General features: G+C 40.0%; 1 protein-coding gene across 7 annotated transcripts in view; it reads left to right on the top strand.

Moving 5' to 3' along the window:
* lef1 (lymphoid enhancer-binding factor 1) overlaps positions 1–20,539 on the top strand; it is a 99,018-nt gene extending 78,479 nt beyond the window's left edge. Inside the window, exons 5-13 of one of the 7 annotated variants that reach the window (XM_055204537.2) lie at positions 391–523; positions 4,711–4,801; positions 5,447–5,566; positions 6,077–6,239; positions 6,797–6,904; positions 10,339–10,387; positions 10,482–10,592; positions 11,587–11,627; positions 19,256–20,539. In XM_055204537.2, the coding sequence (XP_055060512.1) occupies positions 391–523; positions 4,711–4,801; positions 5,447–5,566; positions 6,077–6,239; positions 6,797–6,904; positions 10,339–10,387; positions 10,482–10,592; positions 11,587–11,621 (810 nt within the window). In that variant the 3' untranslated portion in view covers positions 11,622–11,627; positions 19,256–20,539. Of the gene's footprint in view, positions 1–390; positions 524–4,707; positions 4,802–5,446; positions 5,567–6,076; positions 6,240–6,796; positions 6,905–10,338; positions 10,388–10,481; positions 10,593–11,586; positions 11,628–19,255 lie in introns of all 7 variants that reach the window. The other 6 variants (XM_073861022.1, XM_055204542.2, XM_055204538.2 and 3 more) reach the window with 6 other exon arrangements.
* The last annotated feature ends 5,922 nt before the right edge of the window (positions 20,540–26,461 follow it).

Below are 26,461 nucleotides of genomic sequence, written 5' to 3'. Positions count from 1 at the left end.
CTTCAGCCCCGAGACCTCTGGTCTGCCTCTGCCCTGTGGCGCTCCCTCCCTCTCTGTTTCTCATTCTCTTCTTCTCTCACCCACGCTCTTTCTCCACCAACCCCCTTTTTCTTTTCTGACCCAAAATACTGCAGTAGACAATCTGCATATCGGCAGCAATGTAGCTTTGTAACAGTTGAACGCACAGCCTAGCAAAGAATAGTTTGATTCGTATGTGTACACAGACGCATGCGCATTGTCCATCTCCTGTAGGTGCATGGGCGACTTGCGTGTACTGTGTACGCAGGGTTTCAAAATCCTGCGGTGCGCGTACAGTACCTTTTGTTAGTCGCCACTTGTTTGGTCACATTTGGTGTTTTCTAATATGGGTTTGTTGTTTGTGTCTTGCAGTCAAATAAGGTGCCGGTGGTCCAGCCATCACATGCGGTTCACCCCCTCACCCCTCTGATCACGTACAGTGATGAGCACTTCGCCCCCGGCCCGCATTCAGGGCACCACCCTCAAGACATCAACCCTAAACAAGGTAAATAAATGCACACTGAATCCATACACAGTATTAATTTAAAGCAGTTTTAATGCATTTTCAATTTAAGAGTAAGGAATTGGTAACTTTTTACAGTGTATAGAAATAAAATATGTTCTGTAGGCAAAAATATACTTGGACCTGATTTTAACCAGCAGTAATTGACCGAATAGTGAGCAATGTTATGGTAATTCACTGTAATGTAGAGTCTTGACTTGAGTGGTTTATTGCTTTTATGAAATTATTAAAGGGGACATATCATGAAAATCGGACTTTTATATGTTTAAGTGCTATAATTGGGTCTCCGGTGCTTCTATCAACCTAGCAAATATGTAAAAGATCAACCCAGTAACTTAGTTTTGGTAAACCATTCTCTGCAAGCATGTGGAAAAAATAGGTCATTTGAAATTTGGCTCCTCTTGTGATGTCAGAAGGGGATAATACAACCCCTTAATCTGCACTATCCTATCCAACCACGGCACTGCCATTTGGTGCAGAGATCAACTCATTTGCATTTAACAGGACACACCCAAAACAGCACAGTTTTAACATGCTATAATAAATTATCTATATGGTATTTTGAGCTAAAATTTCACATACGTACTCTGAGGCACCAAAGATTTATTTATCATCTTAAAAACAGTCTTGTGAAATGTCCCCTTTAAATTGCACAAACTGCTATGTTTTGGAGCAATAGCTTTAATTTATGATCCATACGCTTGATCGGCATAGATAAACTAAGCTAAAAGTTCCCTTCGATACAGACCTATCACCACTAATTATGTTAAGGGCATGGTCTTCCTGTAAATTGAGAGTCAGAGAAGTTTTTGACCTGTGAACCAACATCCATATGCGCTGTTTCCTGCTAATGTTCACCTCTGTGATGACCGGAGGGTCGGGCCAGACAGGATGTGATGTAATCAAGCGGCAGAGATTTAAGGAACTATAAATAGTCTGAACAACACTGTACACTATGGGCGGTTTTCTGAACAAGTCTTAAAGGGAAAGTTCACCCAAAATTTAAATTCTGTAATTTTCTCGTCCTCGTGTTGTTCTGAACCTCTACGAGTTTCTTTGGTCTGATGAACACGAAGAAGGATATTTTGAGGAATGTTTGTAACCAAACCGTCCATGAGCCCCATTGACTTCCATGGTATTTTTTTCTCCTACTATGGAAGTGAATAGGGCTCATGATCATTTTGGTTACAAACATTACTCAAAATATCTTCCGTGCTCATCAGAACAAATAAATGTTACAGCTTGCAGTGACATAATTTTAAAAAAAGATATCAATGACATTGTTTTGTCTCAAGATGCACACCAGTAATGTTTTTTTTTTAAGTTATGTCTGTAAAAATTTATTTAATGTCCTAATATAACCAAGGATGCCCATATAAGTAGTTTGGTACGTGAACCAAAACTTCGCCATCATCCATTGTTTTCACAAACGTGCACTCACTTATACTTCAGACTGTAGGAACGGAAATGTAAATTTATTTAAGCTTTAGGAGTCTTTAAAGGATTACTTCACTATCTTAAAGTAAAAATCTGGATATTTTACTCGCCTCCATGTCATCCTAAATGTTGATGTCTTTCTTTGTTCAGCCAAGAAGAAATAATTTTTTTTTAAGGAAAATTCCAGGATCTTCTTGGGTGATTCTCACGAAAACTTGGTTTTAAAAATATCAAACATGAAAATGTAAAAATTGCTTAAATTTACTTTTTTCCCACCAGACATTGAAAAACAAAGTCTGGAGTAAATGGGAACATTAATTTAAAAACTTTTACTTATCATTTAACACTTTTTGTAACGTAATTTAAAAAATTAGTCCTAAAAAATCTCATTACCGCAACAGTCAGAAAACATCAACACTGACATATTTTCAAAATGACATGACAAACCTGAAAGAACATAATTTGGAGATTCTGCACATGCATTTAAAATCAAAGTATTATGCTTCTATTAATTAAATTAACATTTAATAAGCATCTATTGCGGTAATGATAATCAAAATGTCGTGTAAGCATTCTGACAAGACAATATTTCAAATTAACTGTAAAAAAAATGATCTTACCTGGTAGCCATCTTGAAGTAACTGGTCCATGTGTTTGGTCACTCAAAATCAAACTTTATTGAAATTCTGTATGTGTGCTTAAACTGTTCTCAAAAAGTGTTGCGGAGGATGAGAACATCAGGCATGGACACATCATTTTCCTAATTTTTCTTCATTATTATTATACATGAATATTCAGTAAATATTTTTTCTGTCATCTAAAGTAGTCTAGCAAAACATCCATTTATTTATATTTTTGTGTTTGATTAAATTACAACATAACGCATGTTCAAACCCAGCCGAACACATTGCGGTAATGAGAATTTCAGCAGAAAATGAGATAAAATTTCCAATTATAAATTCTTATGTTGAAATCACACATTGTGCAAGGTAGAACACAGTATTGTGTTAATTCTGATGCTTTTTAATGTTACTATATTACACATTTTAAAGCTAAAATCATTAGTGCCGTGGTGTTTCAATGGTTTCGTGAGAATCACCCTCTTAATTTAATAGACTTTATTGGACCCCCACAGGTTAAAGTTTCAATGCAGTTTAAAATTGCAGTTTCAATGCAGCTTCAGAGGACCCTAAACGATTCCAAACGAGGCATAAGGGTCTTATCTAACAAAACGATTGTCATTTTTGGCAAGAAAAAAGCACTTTTAAGGCCCAATCCCATTTCTCTGTCTTACCCCTATACCCCTTAGTTTTGCACGTTTACGTGAGAGTGAGGATTATCCCAATTGGGCCTTAGTCTCACGTGAACGTGAAAAACTAAGGGGTAGGGGTAAGACAGAGAAATGGAATTGGGCATAAACCACAACTTCTCATCTTGGACCAGCCAGCGTGAACTCACGTAATGCATAATGGCGTCGAAAGGTCACGCGTCACAAATGTGAAACGCACACTTGCGGACCATTTTAAACAATTAATTGACACAAAGACATTAATTAGTATCATTACACATACAACAACGGCAGAACTTTTTAATTTTTTTATTTATTTATTTGTCTTAATAGTTTTGTTTTTATTTGAAAGCACTTTGGTTCACCTTGAGTGTTGTGAAGGGCTGTATAAATAAATGTTGCTTGATTGATTTTCTCCACACTTGTAAACACTGGGGCGGTAGTTTCATACGTCATGTGTGACCTTTCAATGTATTGCGCATTATGTGAGGTCGCGCTGACGCATCACATGGCTAGTGCAAGACAAGAAGTCGTGGTTTAAAATAACTTTTTTTTTCTTGCCAAAAATAACAATCGTTTGCTAGATAAGACCCTTAAGCCTCGTTTGGGATCGTTTAGAGCCCTTTGAAGCTGCGTTTAAAGCTGCAGTTTTGAACTGCATTGGAGCTGTGAGCTGTTGGGGTCCAATAAAGTCCATTAAATTGAGAAAAATCCTGGAATATTTTCCAGGACATTAACATTTTGCTTGACATGGGGGTGAGTAAATTATCTAGATTTTATTTTTGAAGAAAGTGGAGTAATCCTTTAAGAAAGTGAAATGAATTCAATCCTGTATCACTCATACATTATTATAGAAAAATATTTATTGTGATGTGGGTAAAGCTTTTATTAATAAAAGTTGTTATTTGGGTACACCCTAGTAGTTATAAAAATCAAATCCTCAGGTAAAACATGGATAACATTGCAATTTAAAGTATAGTGGGTGATGACCGTAACCTAACCAATCATAATTTGAGAGCTGCTGCTTAGACTTTGCACTTACAGACGGCACATTAAAAAGCCTGTGAAATGAAAAAGTGATCAGTTTGTTTTGTATTCATATATTTGCTCCTTATATCAATATACTGTATATCATTAATGTCCATTTAACAGTTCATTTAGCCCTGAGGTCTAGTTCCACTTTTTCCTCTTTAAGTTAAACCTTCATACACAAATACAATCTTAAACCTTGATGCCAATGTGTGCACGTGTACAAGCATGTTTTTAAAGACGTCAAGTACCGCAGTATAACCAACATCTATACGCATTAATCACATTAGCAAGGTTTATTAGCACAGCTCAAAACGTTCCTAATTATCCTGCAATCCGTTTATGCATTGATGCCACACTGCTGTTCTCCAGATGTGTCCGTCTGATTTTCCTGTCTTTTTGAATCCTAAAGCAGGTATGCCCAGGCATCATCCCGGACCTGACATTCCCAATTTCTACCCCCTCTCTCCTGGGGGAGTTGGACAGATGACCCCTCCGCTGGGATGGTGAGTGTGCACGAGTAAATGGTTATATTAAGAGAACATTCACGGTCAGCAAGCGTGAAACGAATGGCTTGGATGTATGCAGGAGAGATGGTTGTCTTGAATATTTTGGCATGGGATGGTAGACTTGTAGATTGTTTGTAAAATGGACCAAACGTGAGCCAAATTATTTTCTTTGCCAATTGTTTGAAAATGTGCATCACAACTTGAATAAAATGCTGCTGCATTATAGCAAATGTGCAACCAGTGGTCAATTGAGGAATACTTTGGAGGCGGGACCAGTTATGCTTTATTTCCACTTAATTTTAACCGACCCGTCTTTACCACACCATCAAAAACAAATCGAACGCATTCCTTTGTGCCAAACTCTCCGTCAATGCTTTCCACAGTGCGCAACAGACCCTTTTTGTTCGCATTAAATTCGATATGACGTCCAGCCTCAGTTGGTCTCCTGCAGAGAGAGTCAACAAGTTCTCTCTTTTACCGTGCCACTAAATTCCTTAATCTGTAAACGCAAGCCTGATGGCAACGGCATGATTGCTACACCTTCCCCGGCATGGTAAATCTGGTTTATAGGGCCAAGAATCATCTTTAAATGGTTAAGATTAGCAATGTTTGAAGAATGAAAAAACACTTTAATTTTTTCAGGTTCTCTCATCACATGGTACCAGGCCCTCCTGGACCCCACGCCACGGGAATCCCCCATCCAGCCATCGTCAACCCGCAAGTGAAGCACGAACCACATCACGATACGGACCTGATGCACATGTAAGCATTTTGTTCAATCATCTACGAGCAAAAATCTGCTAGAGGGATTGATACGTAGAGCCAAGCAGACAGCACTAAAAGACAATTTCATGACCCTTGTTAGTTGTTAAAAATGGTTTACTGATGTTGGCCTGCGTTATCAGTTCCGGGTCACAGATCAAAGTACTAAAGGGGGGTTGGTTGCCCCTTTGGGAATCGTTGTAACACATGGGAGTGCAATAGTGGGTGATTTGAAGTCACCAAAGTTTGGTTGCCATTACTGGTGAAGTAATCTCTCCGCATGAAAGCATCCAACTGGACCTAATTAAAAGCCGCAGTGAGCTTTTCGACACTGGCTTCCAGATCGTTCTTCCATGCAGCTCTCCGATTGGCTGGAGGAATCAGATGTTCGGCGCTCTCACACTCGTTGGCGTCGCTGTGGCAGCTGCCTTTGCACCCCCCCCCCCCTTTTTTGTATTTTTTTCATTGCTTAATAATTCCCCCCATAACCCTCTTCTACTGTTTCCTCAGGAAACCTCAGCACGAGCAGAGAAAGGAGCAGGAGCCCAAAAGACCTCACATCAAGAAACCTCTAAACGCTTTCATGCTTTATATGAAAGAGATGCGCGCCAACGTGGTGGCCGAATGCACGCTGAAGGAGAGCGCCGCGATCAATCAGATCCTCGGCCGAAGGGTACGTATCTGATTCGGCACCACGTATGCCTCTTCAATACTTCACAAACGGCTCCGACAATCTGGGCCCTTCAGGCAGGTAGCGAGTTTAACGGAGCATGTTACTTCTTTTTGGAATTGGAAAAAGAGGAACCGTTAAACATGTTTAATGGTTTAACCAAAGCCTTGGCGCTTTTGAGGTGGCTAGCCACAGCAAAGGACCGCTCTGCGGCAGCGTGGGGTAATTGCACCCTGACATAGTTTGAAGTAAAGCGCCGCTAAATTGGAACCAGTGTTTTGATATGAAATCAAAGTTCCGTGTTTTTTTTCTTTTTCGCTTCGCTTCTCTCATCGCCGCAAATGTTAATCTCTTCATCATGTGCCGTTCAACCCGAGGCACGCACACACAGATTTCCACGCGCGCGCACATGCAACATTAGGTAGTTAGTAAGGATTTTTAGCAAGACGCCAGCACGCGTCTCTTCGGAAGGAACTTGAAAGTGCATGTCAGTAATTGACTGCTTTTTTTTTCTTCCCCCCTCTAATCTCTCTCTCTCTCTCTCTCTCTGCACCGAACAGTGGCATGCTTTATCTCGGGAAGAGCAAGCTAAGTATTACGAATTAGCCCGCAAGGAACGGCAGCTCCACATGCAGCTCTACCCAGGATGGTCTGCCAGAGACAATTACGTAAGTGTCCACATTAACACGATGCTTCAGACTTTATTGCATGACTGTAAACACGTTTGCATCAATTGTGAGAAATGTATGCATCAGTCACCCCTGTAAAGTACACAAATCACCCCACTTACTTTTTATTTTTAAACGTTTTCAAGTAAATTCACATGAAGTGCTCACACGCAAAACACGCTAAGGGGTTGAGCACACCAAAACTTTTAAACGCGGCTGAAACCGCCTGGAGGACACCGAATGCCACCTTTTTTTAAAGCCGAGCACTTTTTAGCTGTGATACTTGAGCTGTGAGCCAGTTGGTTGTTGTGATACTTGTCCCACCCCCTCCTCCACTGTGATTAGACGGCGGTGTGAGAACTGACATTGACGAGCGGAGCTTTTCACCCAAAGTTGAATCTCTTTCAACTCTCGACACTCAGCGCCGAGCGCGGAAAAACGCCGAACGCCGGCTTATTTGAAAAACGCAGTTTCCATTGGGATCAGTTGAAAACATGCGCTGGCCGCGGGCGTCAAAGCTTTGGTGTGCTCGCCCCCTTAGTGCGTCTGGCAGGATTTCTTAGCGTTTTTATCAGACTCTTAGAGGCTGTTTACACCTGGTATTAGGATGCGTTTTCGTCGATCGGATCACAAGTGGACGAGAGAAACACATTCACGTTTACACCTAGTGTTTTAATCCATCTCTTTTGTCTACTTTTGACCACTTCTGTCCTGATTACTTTGTGGGGGTGGTCTGTGGAGACTGTGGGCGAGTCCCTCTACTTTCGTTTAAACAGGAATGGGAGAAATGACGGGTTTAAATTGACACGCACTATAATATTAGGTCAGAGTCTGCTGCTTGTGTTGTTAGTAAACATGCTGCGCAGTGTTTTGTACATGAATATGTAAGAGCTTTCTCTGATATTTCAGCGCAATTGATGAAATAAGATTGCGCAACTTTCACATGCTCGCAAAATGAAACTAATCAGAGACGCAGAGAGCTAGGGCGGTCACGGTTATGAAATTTGGCTGACGGTTAGTAGTCTCATAAATTGTGATGATTATGGCGATTAATTTGCTGTTTTATGGCTTTGACATTTAATTCTCATACTTTTTTTTGCTTTTATAAAATAATTTTCACACATTGTTGTGATAATTTAAATAATAATCGTATATTTACCTGGCAGTATATATTAATACACACAACACACATTTAAAAGTAATCTGATACAGTCTCGTTTATACCGGGGCTGCAGCTCCCCCTTGTGTTCTTTAAAGAGACTTGCAATCATTGTGGTGATCTGAAATCGATTATTTAAACATTGTGACAGCTCTACAGGGAGCAACCGCTTTAGTTTAGATTTATCAATGAAAGCCTAAAGATAGCGATGTACACTGTGTTCGCACTAGAAGTCAGAAATGATGTAAAACATTGTGCTGGGTACATTACATTAGATTAAGAGACGGAGAGTAGGCAATCTGTTGTGGCAGCTCGAACACATTTGACCAAAAGCGAAATCCGGTTGAAAGTGTTTTGTACGAGCACAAAATGTTTTGAACACTGTTTACACTTGCATTTAGCGTCGTCCACTTGTGATCCGATTGACGAAAACGCATGTTAATACCAGGTATAAATAACCCCTTTATGGATTCTGCCTAAAAAACTGTAATTCAGAAAGGCCTGAGGGCAGGACTAAGCAGATTTGATGAACAATTTGACAAATTTAAGTATTTGATGAACGTATAGCACGTGTCAAGAGCATTCAGTTAATATGATTATCTAATTTTTGTCGGAGGTGTTGTTTAGCGGCTTTTGCATCTGGGCAATGTGAATAAGCAATACGAAAGTATAAGATTAACAATTTTAACAGAAAAAGTGGCCGCACGGAATCTGACGCCAACTTTGTGTCATTTTCTAAAGAAACATGATGTAAAAAAAAAGAAAAAATCATGCTGTCTAAAGAAATAAAAAACGGGAAGCAATTTTTGTCTTGTCGTTAAGTATGAATAGTTTTATGAGCGATTTACAGAAATTAGTTCTGCTTGTGTTGTAAATGAAGTTCAGAAACACAAACAGGATAAATTCCTGCGTAAATCGTTCGTCAAACCCTTGATGGACATGCAATATAAAAACGATTAAAGTTTATTGAATACAAATTTGATATGCTTGTTTTGTGAATAAGGCCCAGAAATCTGAACTGAATTTGATAACGCAATTATTTGTATATGTAATGTTTTGCATCGTCATCATTTAAGATTGTTTTAAAAGTTTTATGCAGAAACCATAAACTAGCTGAAATGTAAATAGCTAAAACTGTGCTACTTACTTGACAATTTCCATAAAATGCTTTTATAACTTTTCCAATGTAGCTCTCAAATTCACGAACACGTCTTCGTTTGCCGAATTCCACATCTGAGTCTTAATAGTAAAGCCGAACTTGACTATGTGTATCAAATGTAAAAAATGACTACTGATATCCCAGAGCAGAGCATATACTCGATATTATTCAGTTTATACAACATAAAAGCCGGGGTGCATGATCTCTGAAAGCCAATGTTTACATTTGAAATCACCTAAACAAACACGCCCCTATCCCAATAGAATCTGGACCTTCATTTGATAGACCCGCCCCACACATACACAACCCAGGCAACGGGGTGTCGATTAGTAGACACGCCCCTTACTGCTGATTGACTACAAGTGTGTTTTGGTACTCGGCCCTGATTCCCTTTTCCAAAGTGTTTTTTAAAAATCATGCACCCTGCCTTTAAACAAGTGTTGCAAATGTCAAGACAGCTGGATTGCGTGATGTCTTGCTTTTAAACGGCATAAATCTCACCGAATTTATAATGCCGAGACTTGACGCTAAAACTAAATGCTGACTTTCACGCTAATCACCACACAGAAAGGCAACAGGACTAAAGAGAAATACTTCAAAGACAGATCCCACTTAAACATTAGCAGTGGGAACACACTTGTATTTAAGTATTGCGAACGTATCCCTGTACTGTCAGTGATGTTTCTACTGCTCCGGGCTTCTTGCTTCTGTCAGCCAGGGTTCGAATACACAGATTAGCGAGTGAATAAGTGGATTATCAGACTTTACAGCAGGCAACCAGAGCGTGGCTCATATTGGACTGCGAATGACAGTGCACCACTATCTATACCTATAGTCATCCTGCCAGGGGATTCTGGGTAAGCCACAAATCCGAAAGCAGGCCAGACTTTTCACTCTAGTGGAGTGTTTGTCGTGTCAGTCGGCGCAGGGGTGGATATATTTTATTCCCGTTTGACTTTGTGATTGGGCCGATCTGTCTTTTAAAATAATAACTTTGGCAAATTTTGACAAAGTGAGGTGAGCCATAATACAGATTAAATCTTTTAAAGAGTGTGCCCTTGTTGCTGTGACTGCTGGCGTGTCAGTTTTAAATATTATTCCCTGGATGTTTTATAGGGAAAGAAGAAAAAGCGGAAGAGGGAAAAGATCCAGGAACCTGCCTCGGGTAAGACCCAGAACCCCTCCTTTATCAATGTGTACCTGATGTAATTTGTTGCATTTTTTTGTTATTATTGAATACCCCACTTGGTTTTATATAGGGTTGCAAAATTCTGGGAATTTTGGAAACTTTCCATGGAAATTACACAGGAATATATCGGAATTGTGGCACACGGATGAAGATAAGTCAGATGTCGAAGAAGATAATGTTTGTACGTGATACAGTTTGTATAAATTATTTATAATTTACAAATAATTTCCGTAAGTTTCCAACTTGGAATATTTCCTGAGCTTTGCAACCCTAGTTTTATATCACTTAAAAGATGGAAGACCACAAGCTCAATACGGATGTTTTTAAGCTCTGTAATACTGCTTAAAACACTTAAGATTTAAAGGTCAGTTCGCTGAAAATACACAAAGCAGGCAGGTTTACGGTCTGTACGATTTACGATTTCTTTTTGGAAGTTTCGCAACATCACAAACTGCATACCCTTCCATCTTTTCATCTCATTCCCCCCACAATTCAGTCTTTTAGGATTAGTCTGTTTTGAAGAGCATGTGCATAAATAAGTCCTGACGTTTCCCAATATAACAGTATTAGAATATGGGGCCGTACATTTAAAGTGATAGTTCACCCAAAAATGAAAATTTTGTCACTTGTATACATTTCTTTGTTCTGCTGAACGCAAAGAAATTTGTTTGTAATCGAGCACAAAGCGAAAGCACCATTGACTTACATAGTAATAAAAACAAATGCCATGGAAAGCAATGGTCCTCAAAAGCAGTTTGGTTACAAGCATTGCTCAAAATATCAAAGAAATGCATACAGGTTTGGAACAACTTGAGGATGAGTAAATGATACAATGTTTATTTGTGGGCGAACTATCCCTTTAACCATTCAATGTCTTGTATATCTGGCTCTAAGCCTGAAAGATGCGATGTTTAGTGTAAGGAACCAATTTAATAGTGTTTAAATGTTACAAAGGCCAACAAATAATGTCTACATTGACAATTAAGACCAGAGATGGGCTTGTTTTACTTGTAGCTCAGTTGGCAGAGCATGGCGCTACCCGCGCCAAACCATGGGTTCAATTCCCAGAAAAACAAAAAATGTTTTTTTTAAATGCATCGTTTTGGATCTGCCAAATGCGTAAATGTAAATGTTGAAGGCACATCCTGGTGATTAAAAGCTACAATTTCCTGCAGGTACAGGCCAGAGAATGAAAACGGCGTACATCTGAACAATGGTAAGAGCTTCTTCCATACCTCTGGTCTATTTCCTGAAATCGTCTAATGTGGTTCTTGACAAACGAAAAAACACGAAGACTAATCCTAAAGGTTCACCAGTCAACCATTCATCGTTGCATTGTGTAAACTTATTGATTTATATGCACTGTTGAACGATCATTCGTCTTAACCTGACATTTCTTTTCCGTGTGGCATTAGATGCTGTTTTAGGTTTTGTTATAAAAACCAATGCTTTGATCAAGATCAGTAGCATACAGTTTATTTAATGGTGTCCACACTATCAGATTTCGTTCCCCATTCATTTGTTCCATTTTAAATATTTGGCATACATCTTTAACACAATGTAGTATGTCTATGTTGAACCAATGTTTTGGAGAACATTTGGAAACTGGGATAGTATTAAGAGTCGACCCAGATGTAAGCTAACACATTTAGCGTTTACCCATATCGCCCCCATATGTTATCAAGTCAACTCTATGAATGAAGAATGGACTTGCCCAACATATTTGGCCTGATTTGTCCTTTTCATTTTTTTCGATTAAACTAGCACATGAAGAGAATCCCACTGTAAAAAGTGAAAGTTGGATCTACTTAAAGGGACACTCCACTTTTTTTTAAAATACTCATTTGATTTTTACTGTTTTGGAGTCCATTCAGCTGATCTCCGGGTCTGGCGTTAACACTTTTAACATAGCTTAGCACAATCCATTGAATCAGATTAGACCATTAGCATCTCGCTAAAAAAATAACCAAAGAGTTTGGATATTTTTCCTATTTAAAACTTGACTCTTCTGTAGTTACTAAGGCCGACAGAAAATTAAAAGCTGCGATTTACTAGGCAGATATGGCACTATACTCTCATTCTGGCGTAATTATCAAGGACTTTGCTGCCGTAACATGGCTGCAGCAGGCGCGATGATATTACGCACTCCCCTTAGTAACTTTCTATGGCAGGGGACTATTTTCGGGCACTGCGTAAATTCATCCCTGTTTGGAGCCATAGGAATGAATGGGGCTAGGCTAAATGCTAACACATTCACAACGCGCTGTACAAAGATTAAGTGCACGCATTGAAAAAAGATAGGTATGTATTAATTCGTATGAGTTGAGGTAAGAACATAGTAAAATATTGAAAAACGGTGATGTTTTCCTTTAAAAAAATACTTTAATTGGTAACATCTAAAAATTTAAGTTATTTCAACTTAAATTTTCTCACTAAGTCAAAAATTGAAGGTGAAAAAATTGCTTTGTAACACCTAAAAAAGGGAGCTTTTTCAACTTAAATTTTACTCTGATAAAAAAACTATTGAAGTACTTAAGTATTTTTAAGTTAACCCAACTTTTACTTTTTACAGTGCAGGTAACGGTTAACAAAAATAAATAAATGCAGTTAAGGATGGTAGTAAGCAGAAATCTTTATCTATCATTTTCTTTTTTTCTTAGCTACGCAGGAACTAGAAGCCTGGTCTATATATATATCTATATATCTATATATCTCTATATCTATATCTATATCTATATCTATATATCTATCTATATTAATATATTAATATATTAATCTCTCCCAAGGGTTTTTGTCCTTCTAGGAGTTTTTCCCATTGGGTTTTTTCCTAGGGGGGTTTTCGTCCCAGGTAGAGTCAGCCAACTTAACTTAGCACTTTACTGTATACGTTACATTATTAATATGCTACATCTTCTCATGTAAAGCTGCTTTGCAACAATTAACACTTGTGAAAAGCGCTATATAAATAAAATAAAAAAAATTTGGTCGCAGTACACTGCGAAACCGACCAGACAAAGGTTTTACGGTTGATCGGTTTGCTATCGTGTGGTTCTCGAATGCAAATTAGACTCTTACACTGTCTCTTTCTTTCTGTAAGCCACAGTAGCTTTGAAACCGCTGCTTAAAAGGCGCTCAATCTCTCATTCAATAATTAGCAGTGGCAGAAAAACGAAATGGAAGCCCCAGCTGATGTATTGTGGGAGCCTTTAACTAATATACATAATACTGAGAATATTGCCAGTCAATTCATGCAGAGCTTAAGAGCTGAATAGTGGTTTAGCATATGCACAAAAACATTCCCTTAAAATAAAATGGGAATGAAAGGCAAATCCGTTTAATTTAACTTTTTTTTAAAGGACATCTGTCTAAAGATATATGGAATTTCCTTTATCCTCACCCATTCTTTCTGTCCTTCAGTGCATGTAAACATTGACAGCACATTGTTTTAAACTTTATGAGCACTACTGTCCCAACAACCTTAATGTTCAGGAGATGGTTACTAACACTGTGATGTCATAAAACGGAAGACCATCTTCCCAAAGTTTTATATTTTGTTATAACATCACAACTTTGATAAATAGTCTATACGGCCCACATCTTAGCTGACCGACTTTCCATATCCGCTGCTCGACTCCATTTCTCTCATTTACGAGCTTTCGTCTGACTAACCCTTGTGATTTACAAGCTTTGAGATTGTTATCTGAGCTGGGGCATACATGGCCTCCGGGCTTTTTTGCCACTGTGCGTTTTGTTTCATTGAGAAAAGGGAAAGCCGCATAACAATGCTGGTCTTTTAACCTAGCTGCCTCTGAAGATGTTAGTCACTCAGAAAAGCCAAGGTTGTGAGTCACCGTTTGAACATGCTGCTTTGTTGCCACCTGGACTTCGACGTTGGGTCCGAATGCTTCTCGCGTTATTCTTCTTCCAGGTTTGATGTTCGTCTTGTATCAGTTTAGTCTCAAAGCTTTCAGTGTTCCAGAGGATGACAATAGCGGGGCATTGTGGGAAAGCAGTGGAGGTATGGGCCACGACCCGCTCTGTGATGTTGAAGCCATTTTGACAGCTGTGCCCGAGTTGGGCCGTCTTTACCCAGCTTCATGTCTGTGATGTGTGAGGCCATAAGTCAGCCTTTGATGAAAAGCTTGAGAAGTCCCTTGTGTGTCAATGAAAATGCGTTTTTATCTTCTCAATGTCCACTCTGCTTCAACCCCTTGGAGGTTAGCAGTCATTGTAGGTGTATTGCCAACCTTTTGTGGAGATGAACGGTACCTTGGTGGAAAAGGGTTTAGCATCGGTCACATAAGTATGTGTTACTGCGGGCAGAAGAAAGCAAGAAATTTCCTTCCACCGCATTTATCTTCCAATCCTTATAAATCCTTTTGATGGTGACTATCACCTCCATCACTTCCTCAGTTTATTTTAAAGTTCGGGTGGTGTTGAGTCACGTGTGGCCAGATGTAGGTCATAACCAGGTGCGCTAAGCAGCTCAGGAATCAATAAAGCTATGCGGCGTCTACTACGTTTCCTCTCCGCTCGCTCCTCTCTTTAACACCCAAATCGTAGTCTGCGCTTTGCTGGAGTTCCTCTCCTAGGCAGTAAATCTGGCTCCCATTGTGAAACCCCCGCTTCTCCACCCCTCCTACTGCTGACTGCGAGGCGAGCCCTTTGAAGCAGCCGGGCGGTGGAGGGGGGCAGTCATTGTGCTTTTCTTTGATAGTGCCGCCCTGGCTCGCAGTTCAAGCTTTGCAGGAGCTCGGGCTGAGCCAGCGATCTCTCACCACCACCTCTCAGCTCTCAGACCATACTTGCGCCCTTCATTCGTACCTTCCTCCTTCTTGTGGTCCTCACCTGTTTGTTTAATTTGTTAGGCGAAACGTATTTTTAAGTATGGGAGATTCCGATAGAAAGCCCCCTCCTCTTTTTAACCAGTTATAAAGAAGTAATTGTGTAGTTTTTCTCTCTTTAAAGTTATAGTCTCAGGGCCAGAGAAACTGCTGACAGAACGAAGCGGTTTGGTTTATTTAAAACAGGAATTTTCTTCCAGGTGCTGTTTTTATTACTCAGTTTTGGTAGATCATTGGTTGTAGTGCCTGTTGAATTTTTATAGACTCACCGGACGTCAAGCCAAGTGCTACAACGCAAGGTCAGCGGTCCAAAGTTGGTTTATAAAGGACCTTTATTTTTTTGCTGACTAGACTTAACACGACCCAGATTTTAGGCTTTAAATTCATATTCACTGCCAGCGTTTTATTATAATGTCATGGAGGCTTTGAACTTTTATGGTTCAAAATGCTCTTATGTACAGTAAGGTATCTGTAGAAATGGTTGATTTTACAATGAAATTGCATTATGTGGATGCCCCAAGATGAACAACTCATTTGATACTCACTACTTTATCTTTAAAACGTAGTGTTTTACTTATATAGTGTTTTTTTTTTTAGTTCAATTGGTGCAAAGGTAATGGGATCGATTTGTAGGGACCACAATCACTGATCAAATGTAATGCTGGTTTACACCAACCGTGTTTGAGGCGTCAAAATCGCGTCTACCGCGCCTAGTTTGCCGCTTGAACAGTTTGAATGCATTCGCGCGTAGACGCGCAAAGAGGCAAAATCCGCTTCTTGTGGGAGGGGCAAGTGCTATGGGGTTGTCTGTTTGCAAGATGGCTGATGTTGATTGAGCATTTATCAAAAGAGTTACCAGTTAGTATTTGGTAACCTTACTATAGGGGGAAAATAAACTGCACGGGTCGATAAACGTCACGTGACTCAAAAGAGAAATGTGTATTACAACTTACCAGGTTGCCCAATGTCCTCACTGACACTCTTTCAAGCAAGGTCCTTGTTATTCCTGTCCCCACTGCTCACGGACAATATCAAGCGTTCCTTCATGTTGAATGAGTAACTCCGGGCGGGGCTGCCGCCACAGCAGAAAGCAGGCTCCTGATTGGTTATAGCGGCACGAAAATGCGCTAAATTCCAAAATTTTCAACTCGTGCGTCAGCCGCAAATTCGCGTCAAACGCAAAATGCACAAAAAAACACCATTCTGGCTGCCAAACATCTCATCCGCGCCAGGAGACCTCCAGACGCGCGTCAACACGTCTTCACATTCACTTAACATTGAAATCACTCGCGCTTGACGCCTCTACAGCAGCTGGTGTAAACGCAGCATAAAGTTTGCAATGCGCAGTAAGTTGCTTTGGATAAGTGTCTGCCAAATGCATAAATGTAAAACACCCACTGGTTTCAGATTTGTTCACATTGCCCCAACAATCAGCAAAATTCAACAGGATTTTAATGTGGATCAGTGTGAAATAAAAGTAAAAGCCGAAGTATAGTCCATTTTTGTGTGTGCGCGAGCTTCCGCGCACAGTGTGCGTGACACAATTTTCGCTATCGGAAGAGTGCGTGCATACTATAAGACTATATTTTGTTTGTCTGTGTACATCATCTACGAGTCAAATAAACTATACTTTGCATGGCTGTGCGTTCAATCGTGCGCGTACGTTCGTGTACACGTAAAAAACGGACTATATTACGGGCTTATTGTTTAAAAACAAACTACCGTATTTTCTGGACTATAAGTTGCTCCGGAGTATAAGTCGCATCAGTCAAAAATGCATTTTGAAGAGGAAAAAACATATATAAGTTACACTGGACTATACGTCGCGTTTATTTAAAAAAGAATGGCTGAATAGGTGTCCGAACATATTAACGTAATATTACCATTTATTCACCGAACACAATAGCATATCGAACATACCTGGGAGGCTGAATAGCCTAAATAAAAACGACAAGCCAAATCAAGTTCAAAAAGGTCCTTTAGTCATTCCACATCACTGAATCCATTGAATTACATAAATACAGGAGCAGCATAGAGCAGACTCTCGCGGCTGTAGATGGTAATAGTTTCTCTTGGTTCATATGAAATAATTTTGACCTGTAAGTCACACCTGACTATAAGTTCCAGGACCTGCCAAACTATGAAAAAAGTGCGACTTATAGTACGGTAAATTCCACAAACTTTATATGTTGTCGGTGTATGTTTTTGCCACTTTAAACCAGCACTTATGGGGGCAAGTACGGTAGCGAGTTTTTTATTGTTTCTGGTAGTATTTTCCGAATAATAATTTTTCCTGCTTTCTGAGCAGTCAGTCGCCTTACGTTAGTTTCGGGGGATGAGAAAGGATAGACGAGGGAAGGAGGTGTGTTGCTCCCAGCTGCAGGCTTTTTCATTTGCCCCAGGTGGTGAACGGGCCAATTGAGAGACACCGGGCCATGCCTGTTATCTTAACCTCCCACACTTCAAAGGCATCCTTACTGCCGAGGAGAGAGAGTGGGCTGACGAAAAGGACTGAGAGCGGCTGGCCCTAGAATACAGAGGCTCGTTTCATTTCCTGCGAGTCAGGACTCGGCATTCCACGGCACAAATGGGAAGTCGCTTTTGAATCCCTGCGTTTGTATGGAAGCGGGCTATAAAGGGTGGCCCAAAGGCACCGCCAAACCCCCTCCGCCCTAACCTCTTTAAACACCCCAACATACCACCGCCCCTTCCAAAGGGAGGCTGGAGGGGAGACGCAGGAAAGCTTGCCAGCCTTTTTCATCTGCGGCTGGGAAGGAAAGCGCTCACCGGGAAGGGGGCGTAGGGCAAGGGAAGCTTTGACATCATATGATGAAAAGAGTGACCAGGGGAGGTAAATAAAAGCGGCGGGCCTTTTGGCTGCCACCAACCCTCTCGCTTTATCCGGTGACTTTCTTTCTCTCTACGCATTCGGCACAAGGGTCAGCTCTCCTGGACAAGTACTTGCCTTTCATCCGCATGCGGTAAAGCAGTGCACGTGAGTGGAGGGATGTGTGCTTGTGCGTATAGATGTGTGAAAGTGGTCCAGGGTGGAGCTGGGGAGCAAAACTGACATTTTGCAGAAAAGGTTGAATTCGACCTCAGCTCCAGGGAGGAGACCATTACTACATTTCTCTCTCTCTTTCTCTCTCTCTCTCTGTGTGTGTGTGTCCATCCGAGGTTTGCTCCTGTATTCCTGCTTCTTACTTTGATCAGGAATTCCATTTGATGCCCTTCTGAAATAGCCCCATACAGCTTGTCGACCAAAATAGAGTCTGGTACATTTAATATTTCAGATTGGATGAACATTTTGTGATAGAAAACTATTTCTGCGAATCGGGATTCCAATTAATAGGGAATACCATCTGGAATGTTGTCTGTCTTCAAAATAGGGACTGTAAGTAGGGTTTTAAGTGTTTATATAGTGCTTTATTCATAAATATGTCCTCATTGGTGTCAAATGACCAAAGCCAATGATCTGACTTTTCTTTGTAAGCTTAGAATTTCTCCTCTTTACTTACATTGAACGGGTAAGTCCAAGGAGGCTTCCATGTCGTTCCGCCGTATTGATAAACTATAATAGCAGAGAGGGACAAAAAGCACTAGCCTATCGACGCGTTTCCACAACACGTTTTCGTTCAGAACACGTGAACCAGCTGAAACGGACAAGGAGATCAGTGAGTACATAACGGCTACCGTAGTTACAACACGAATTTGGAAAAGCGAGGCGCTGGAGAGCACTGTTCGTTTGAATGCAAAATGCAATTTCACCACTAGATGGGGGAAAATCCTACTTACTGTCCCTTTGTATTTTTGATCAAATGCATGGCAATTTTGCCAGCGCATTGTGTTAGCAGTGCAGAGGATAAAAATGTATATCTTGAAGTCACTTTGGATAAAAGCATCTGCTAAATATCTAAATATTTTCATAAAATAATAAAGTGAATTTTGTTGTCGTTTATTTGTCTCACCTCGTTTTTCTCTCTCTTTGTGTGATCTACAGGAGGAAAACGAAATTCTTTTTCTTCCTGCAAAGCAAAGACGGGAGCTACAGGTCCGCTTTTAGAGATGGAAGCCTGATAGACTCCTCAACCTCTCACCCCTCCATCACCTCTTGACCCCTGAGGAATTTCCAAAGGGTGCCGGTCCTTGAAAACCGCTCGTCGGCCGCAGGCGCCGCTGTAGAGACATTGAACTGAGAACAGACAATCATCAACACAGGCCCTCACGCAGATCCGTGAATAACTCGTTTCAACGTTCCTTCTCATTTTTTTATTTTTTATTATTCACTCCCAAAGCCTAAGGCATTGCACTGATTCTGTTCGTTGACCATTTGTAAAGCGCACATGTATACACGCAACATCAACACATACGTTCTGTCCTACACCTGTTCTTAAGTTATTCTAAGTTATTTGGCACCTCTGTCCCTTGTGTGTGCACCCATCACCCTCTCACCTTCATTCACGCCCCATCAAATGTAGCATCGCAGGGGCCTGACACACCTCACAGCGTATTTAGGGATCACACTTTGCCCAGGAAATGATCTCTCTCGGCTCTGTTTTGCATTACGATGCGCTGGTGCAAATTTTTTTTGATTTATCTGTTACATCTTAGGTTCGTTTATTTTAAATGCTTTTTTATTCATTTCGTTTCTTGGTGTATATTTTAAGTGATTTTTTTAATCGTAATTATATATACTGTATATATATAATGGTATATGAAAATAAGCTTGGAGACAGGAAAGCCATTTTTCTTGTCGAAGCTTCTTGCAGAAATAACATTTGAAAGTCTTCTTTTTGATAACTATTTGTAACGAATATTGACCTCCGAGTCTTGCGCAGATGTAAAATAATGCTACGTGTGTACTTTTTATTGAGATGTCTGGATGTCACTTTTCTCGGTATTTTTGCAGGCAACATTAGGACAAAGGTGAAGAGTAGGTACCCAGAGGCCTATATTTTATTGATCTGAATTGACAAATGAAGCAGATATATATCTATATATATTTACCCCAGCACTTGGTAGTCCTCATTTTTATTGCAATGTACCTCTGTCCTCTCTGGTAGGTAATAGAGTGGTCTTTTACCATGTTTATTCCATGCAAACATTTCCACGTTTTTTTTTTAAATGTTCTTTTTTAGTATTTTCAGGTGTTTTTTTTTTTAAACATTCATTGTCATATTTTGAATCGTCAACTTGGTTTAGCACTTTGCTTCCAAGTAGTCACATCTGAACTGTTTCAACATGTCTTTTTTAATGAAAATAAATAGACATCTTTGACTGAAAATGATCTCTGTATGTTGTTTTTTAATGCTGATACACTTAAATTAAAAAATGTAATAAATTTAAAAATGCCAAGTACTAAAATAAACTACCAAAATCTTGGATTACTCTACTCTCAAACGGTGGGGGCGTGTCTGCTCCCAGTGCTGAAACCACGCCTACTATTGTGTTAGGGGCGGGGCCATGGTTGGTGCCTCCAGTGTGTCATTGAACCACCGTTTTAGCCCCGACCAAATAATCTTGAACATAGCAATGGTGAAAAATGGTGTAAATCCACAATTCAACACTACACAGTTCAGTCTGTTTCAGAAATACATTTATAAAGTGTTTAGAAACAATTAGCTAAAATGACTTTAATTGTTTGTCATCAGTATTATTTCTTTGTTATAGAGAACAAATCATAAATTATATAACACGCGCATCTCTAAAGCTAGGGCCACATCAAAAGATTTTTTAACTCTTATCAGATTTTCAAAATGTAAATGATCGCAAACATGATGACGATTTACCAGTTTTGTTCCTATAGAGACAGATCACAACGCGTCATAATCGCGGCCACTAGGGGGAAAACAATCCACCTCCATTGACTTTGTATTGCGTGAGGCTGCCTCCTTGTCATTTTTGGCTTATAACAAAAAGCAGAATAATGCCCAAAAGCTGCTGTGTGACAGGGTGTACGCTAACAAGCAAAAAAAAAACAGAAATACGTTTTTATAAGCTGTCGGTCCCAAAAAGCGAGCGTTTAAAGACACAAAATTATTTATTTAGTATTTATTTCAATATGAATTTTAATATTTATTCAGCCCCAAATAAATGATTATCAAAATGAAAAAGATTTTCAATAAAGGCTAGATTAAAGTCGGCATGAAACGGAAGTAGTGATTGGCTTTTTTTCCCCGTGGTGACGTATATCATAGTAAAACTGCTTCTGACATAAAAAAGGGTCCAATAAAAAAATTTAAAAAATGGAAAAAGGTAGGGCTTAAATGGACATTCCACTTTTTTTTAAATATACAAATTGTCCAGCTCCCCTAGAGTTAAACATTCGATGTTTCCCGTTTTGGAATCCGGGTCTGGCGGTACCACTTTTAGCATCGCTTAGCACAATCCATTGAATCTAATTAGACCATTATCATTGCGCTGAAAAATAACAAAAGAGTTTGGATATTTTGACTCTACTGTAGTTACATCGTGTTCGACAGAAAATTAAAAGTTGCGATTTTCTAGGCAGATATGGTTAGGAATTATACTCTCATTCTGGCGTAATAATCAAGAACTTTGCTGCCGTAACATGACTGCAGCAGGCGCAGTGATATTACGCACTGCCCGAAAATAGTCCCCTGCCATTGAGAGTTACTAAGGGGACTATTTTCAGCTGCTGCGTAATATCATTGCGCCTACTGCAGCCATGTTACAGCAGCAAAGTCCTTGATTATTACGCCATAATGAGAGCACAGTTCCTAACATATCTGTCCAGAAAATCGCAACCTTCAACCTTCAGTCAGTCCCAGCACACGATGTAACTACAGAAGAGTCAAGTTTTAAATAGGAAAAATATCAAAACTCTTTGATTATTTTTAGCGTGATAAAAAAACTTTAAAAATCAAATGTTTAAAATGAGTATATTTTCAAAAAAAGTGGAGTGTCCCTTTAACTTGAATCGTCCATCGAGAAATTGACCCTTTGCTAAGCTCCGCCCTGCTTAGTTACTGTTGCTACGCCTGTCAAGCTTTGACAGCTGTCTCATACGCTGACTGACCATTCAAATGTGAAACACACAGCGTTGTTCATGCACAGCAAGGTAAGTGAAATTTGTGAAAATAATTTAATAATTATAAGTCAAACACCTTAACCGTAAATCGTGTGGAATAAACGAGACATTAGCCTGACCACTTTGCAATACCGCTTACGAAACTAACCCTGGGAGAGCTGCGATCGGATTGGGATAACATTTACTTGGGGTAGGCCGTCTATTAACAAAATGTTAAATATTTTTAAAGTATGTCAGTCAGCCTCAGTGCTTTTCATCATCTTATTTTACGTTCAAATATATGCATTATGAACAAAGTACCGCCATTATTTCCAAGCAATGATCTGCTGAGTTAGCTAGCTAGCTTACATTAACATAGGTGTTTTTATTTAGTTGCGAATTCAGAGCTATGGGGCCCTGGGTCCGTTGATTGGATAGTTTAAAGTTGGGCCATGACTCGTGTTACAAATTGCTAATCGGTGCGATCTTTTTCTGGACCCCGCCCACCTGCCGTACCATATGACCGGAAGTAGAGATGAAGAGATTTGCGTTTTTGATTAAAGATTATGAGGGCACATGAATTAATAATAATGATGCTCACATATGTCATTTGTTAAAAAACACACCACAATATTCCCCCCAAAATTAGTTTTTTATTTCAGTTTCACGTTTACTGTAATTCATTATTCTCCTAACGCATTTCGATTTTATAAAGGTTTTCTCAAGTCTTTTTATAAGCAATTTGGGCGGCGTTTATTGGGATGACAGATGTGCTGTAACGGAAAGCTGAATTACATTAATATATGTAGGATGTTCTGCATAAATGTTTTATGAAAACATCAGTGTCATTAGAGTTTGAAGTGCTACAGCGCCATCTTGTGTACAGTATGAACGGTCTCTACAATCAACATCAGATTGCTGACCAGTTCCCACACACATACGAATCTTAAATAAAACAAAATATTTAACACATTTTACATGAAGATACTCGAATTGTATATGGACCCTTTAACAGTGATTATTAATTATTTTGAGTAGTTTTCTTGTTAAGTTCATTAAGAGTATGTATCTGTTTTAACAGATAAAACGATAGGCTGAATGAATGGCTCCATCTACTGGACGGCTGAACATTTTGACACTGGTTGTAAAATTTAAAGGAGCAGTTTCCCAGACAGGGATTAAATTAGGTAATTAGGGCCCGAGCACACCGGGGTGTGAGGACCCTATTGTTCTTCAAGGAGTTATTAGGGCCCGAGCACACCAGTGTGAGGACCCTATTGTTTTTGCTCCGTTTATTATTATTAGGGCCCGAGCACACCGGGGTGTGAGGACCCTATTGTTTTTGCTCGGTTTATTATTATTATTATTATTATTATTATTATTATTATTATTAGGGCCCGAGCACACCAGGGTGTGAGGACCCTATTGTTTTTGCTCCGTTTATTATTAGGGCCCGAGCACACCAGGGTGTGAGGACCCTATTGTTTTTGCTCCGTTTATTATTATTATTATTTTTCTTCTTCTTCTTCTTCTTCTTCTTCTTCTTCTTCTCCGAAATGGATCGCATTTTTGAGGGCCTAAACATACCCGAAAACTCATGAAAATTTGCACACGCGTCAGAAGTGGCGAAAATTTACATGTAGTATAGGCGTCAGAAGTGGGCGTGTAAAAATGGCTCGATAGCGCCACCTGCAAAATTTCAAGAGAACAGCCCCCCCACTACGAAAAACGTACAGATACAAAATTTGGTAAGGTCATCTATCACCCCAAGACCTACAAAAAAGTCTCTTGGAGCTAAGCTCTAAACCCCACAGGAAGTCGGCCATTTTGAATTTTCTCTGTCATTTTTTGACATTTACAAGCGTCGTACTTTAACGAACTCCTCCTAGAGATTTATTCCGATTATTGTCATATTTGGTCAATCTCATCTAAAGGCCTTTGCGATGTTAAATTGCGGAGCTTTTGACTTTTCGTTGGAGGGTGTGTCCATGGCGGCCTGACAAAGTTCAGCGTTTTCGCCATGAAACAGGAAGTTGTTATAACTAAGGCATACAATGTCCAATCTGCCCCACGCTTCACATGTTTGAGAAGAGTCTTGGCCTGAACACATTTCAATGCCAATATTCAGCTTCAGTCATAGCGCCACCTAGAGGTAGCAGGAAATGCCATGTTTTATGCTGTGATTTACTGCTCTTAGAGATTTAATCAAATCATCGTCATATTTGGTCAGACTGATTTTAAGCCCTTTGCGGTGATAAATTGCGAAGATCTTGACTTTTCGTTGAAGGGCGTGCCCGTGGCAGTCTGGCAAAATGTGATATTTCGCCATGAAACAGGAAGCTGTTATAATTCAGGAATACATTATCCGATCTGCCCCCGACTTCACACGTTTGATAAGGGTCCCGGCCTGAAGACGTCAATATAACAATAATTAGGTACAGTCATAGCGCCACCTGCTGCACACAGGCAGTGTGGCACATCAGTTTCCCTTTGAATATCCACCTATATTTACCCACTTTAATTCATATCCCCCTGGTTCACTGCTTTACTAATGCCATAGGGTAGCGGTGCACATGCGTGCGAGGGCCCTTCCATCGCTGCTTGCAGCTTTAATTATTATTATTTTTCTTCTTCTTCTTCTTCTTCTTCTTCTTCTTCTTCTCCGAAATGGATCGCATTTTTGAGGGCCTAAACATACCCGAAAACTCATGAAAATTTGCACACGCGTCAGAAGTGGCGAAAATTTACATGTAGTATAGGCGTCAGAAGTGGGCGTGTAAAAATGGCTCGATAGCGCCACCTGCAAAATTTCAAGAGAACAGCCCCCCCACTACGAAAAACGTACAGATACGAAATTTGGTAGGATCATCTATCACTCCAAGACCTACAAAAAAGTCTCTTGGAGCGAACCTCTAAACCCCACAGGAAGTCGGCCATTTTGAATTTTCTCTGTCATTTTTGGATATTTCCAAGCGTCGTACTTTAACGAACTCCTCCTAGAGATTTACTCTGATCATCATCATATTTGGTCAGTATCATCTAAAGGCCTTTGCGATGCTAAATTGCGGAGCTTTTGACTTTTCGTTGGAGGGCGTGTCCTTGGCGGCCTGGGAAAGTTTGATGTTTCGCCATGAAACAGGAAGCTGATGTAATTCAGGCATACGTTGTCCGATCTGCCCCTGACTTCACACGTTTGATAAGGGTCCAGGCCTGAACACATCAACATGGCATAATTCAGTAACACTCATAGCGCCACCTAGAGGCAGCAGGAAATACCATGTTTTATGCTGTGTCTTACTGCTCTTAGAGATTTAAACATATCAACATCATATTTCACCAGTGTAATCTCAAGACCTTGTGTGATGATAAAGAGCAACGGCCTTGACTTTTCATTAAAGGGCGTGTCCGTGGCAGCCTCGCAAAGTATCGCTAAATGAATCGCATTTTTGACAGGCTAAACAAGCTCAAAAAGTCATAAAACGTTGCACACACGTCAGAAGTGGCAAAAATTTACACGTGGCATAGGCGCCAGAAGTGGGCGTGTAGAAATGGCTCAATAGCGCCACCTGCAAAATTTCAAGAGAACAGCCCCCCCACTACGAAAAACCTACAGATACGAAATTTGGTAGGGTCATCTATCACCCCAAGACCTACCAAAAAGTCTCTTGGAGCGAAGCTCTAAACCCCACAGGAAGTCGTCCATTTTGAATTTTTGCTGTAATTTATGTGCAAATTTTGTCATTTCTAGGCTTCGTACTTTAACGAACTCCTCCTAGAGATTTTAATAGATCGTCATCATATTTGGTCAATCTCATCTAAAGGCCTTTGCGATGTTAAATTGCGGAGCTTTTGACTTTTCGTTGGAGGGTGTGTCCGTGGCGACCTGCCAAATATCAGCGTTTTCGCCATGAAACAGGACGTTTTTATAACTAAGGCATACAATGTCCAATCTGCCCCACGCTTCACATGTTTGATAAGGGTCTTGGCCTGAACACATTTCAATGCCAATATTCAGCTTCAGTCCTAGCGCCACCTAAAGGTAGCAGGAAATGCCTTGTTTTACACTGTGATTTACTGTTCTCAGAGATTTAATCAAATCATTATCATATCAGGTGAGACTGATCTTAAGCCCTTTGCGATGAAAAATTACGAAGATCTTGACTTTTCGTTAAAGGG

The sequence above is a fragment of the Misgurnus anguillicaudatus genome, chromosome 3, assembly GCF_027580225.2.
Source record: "Misgurnus anguillicaudatus chromosome 3, ASM2758022v2, whole genome shotgun sequence".
NCBI classification, from domain to species: domain Eukaryota; kingdom Metazoa; phylum Chordata; class Actinopteri; order Cypriniformes; family Cobitidae; genus Misgurnus; species Misgurnus anguillicaudatus.
This window is presented reverse-complemented; position numbering and strand designations above follow the sequence as displayed.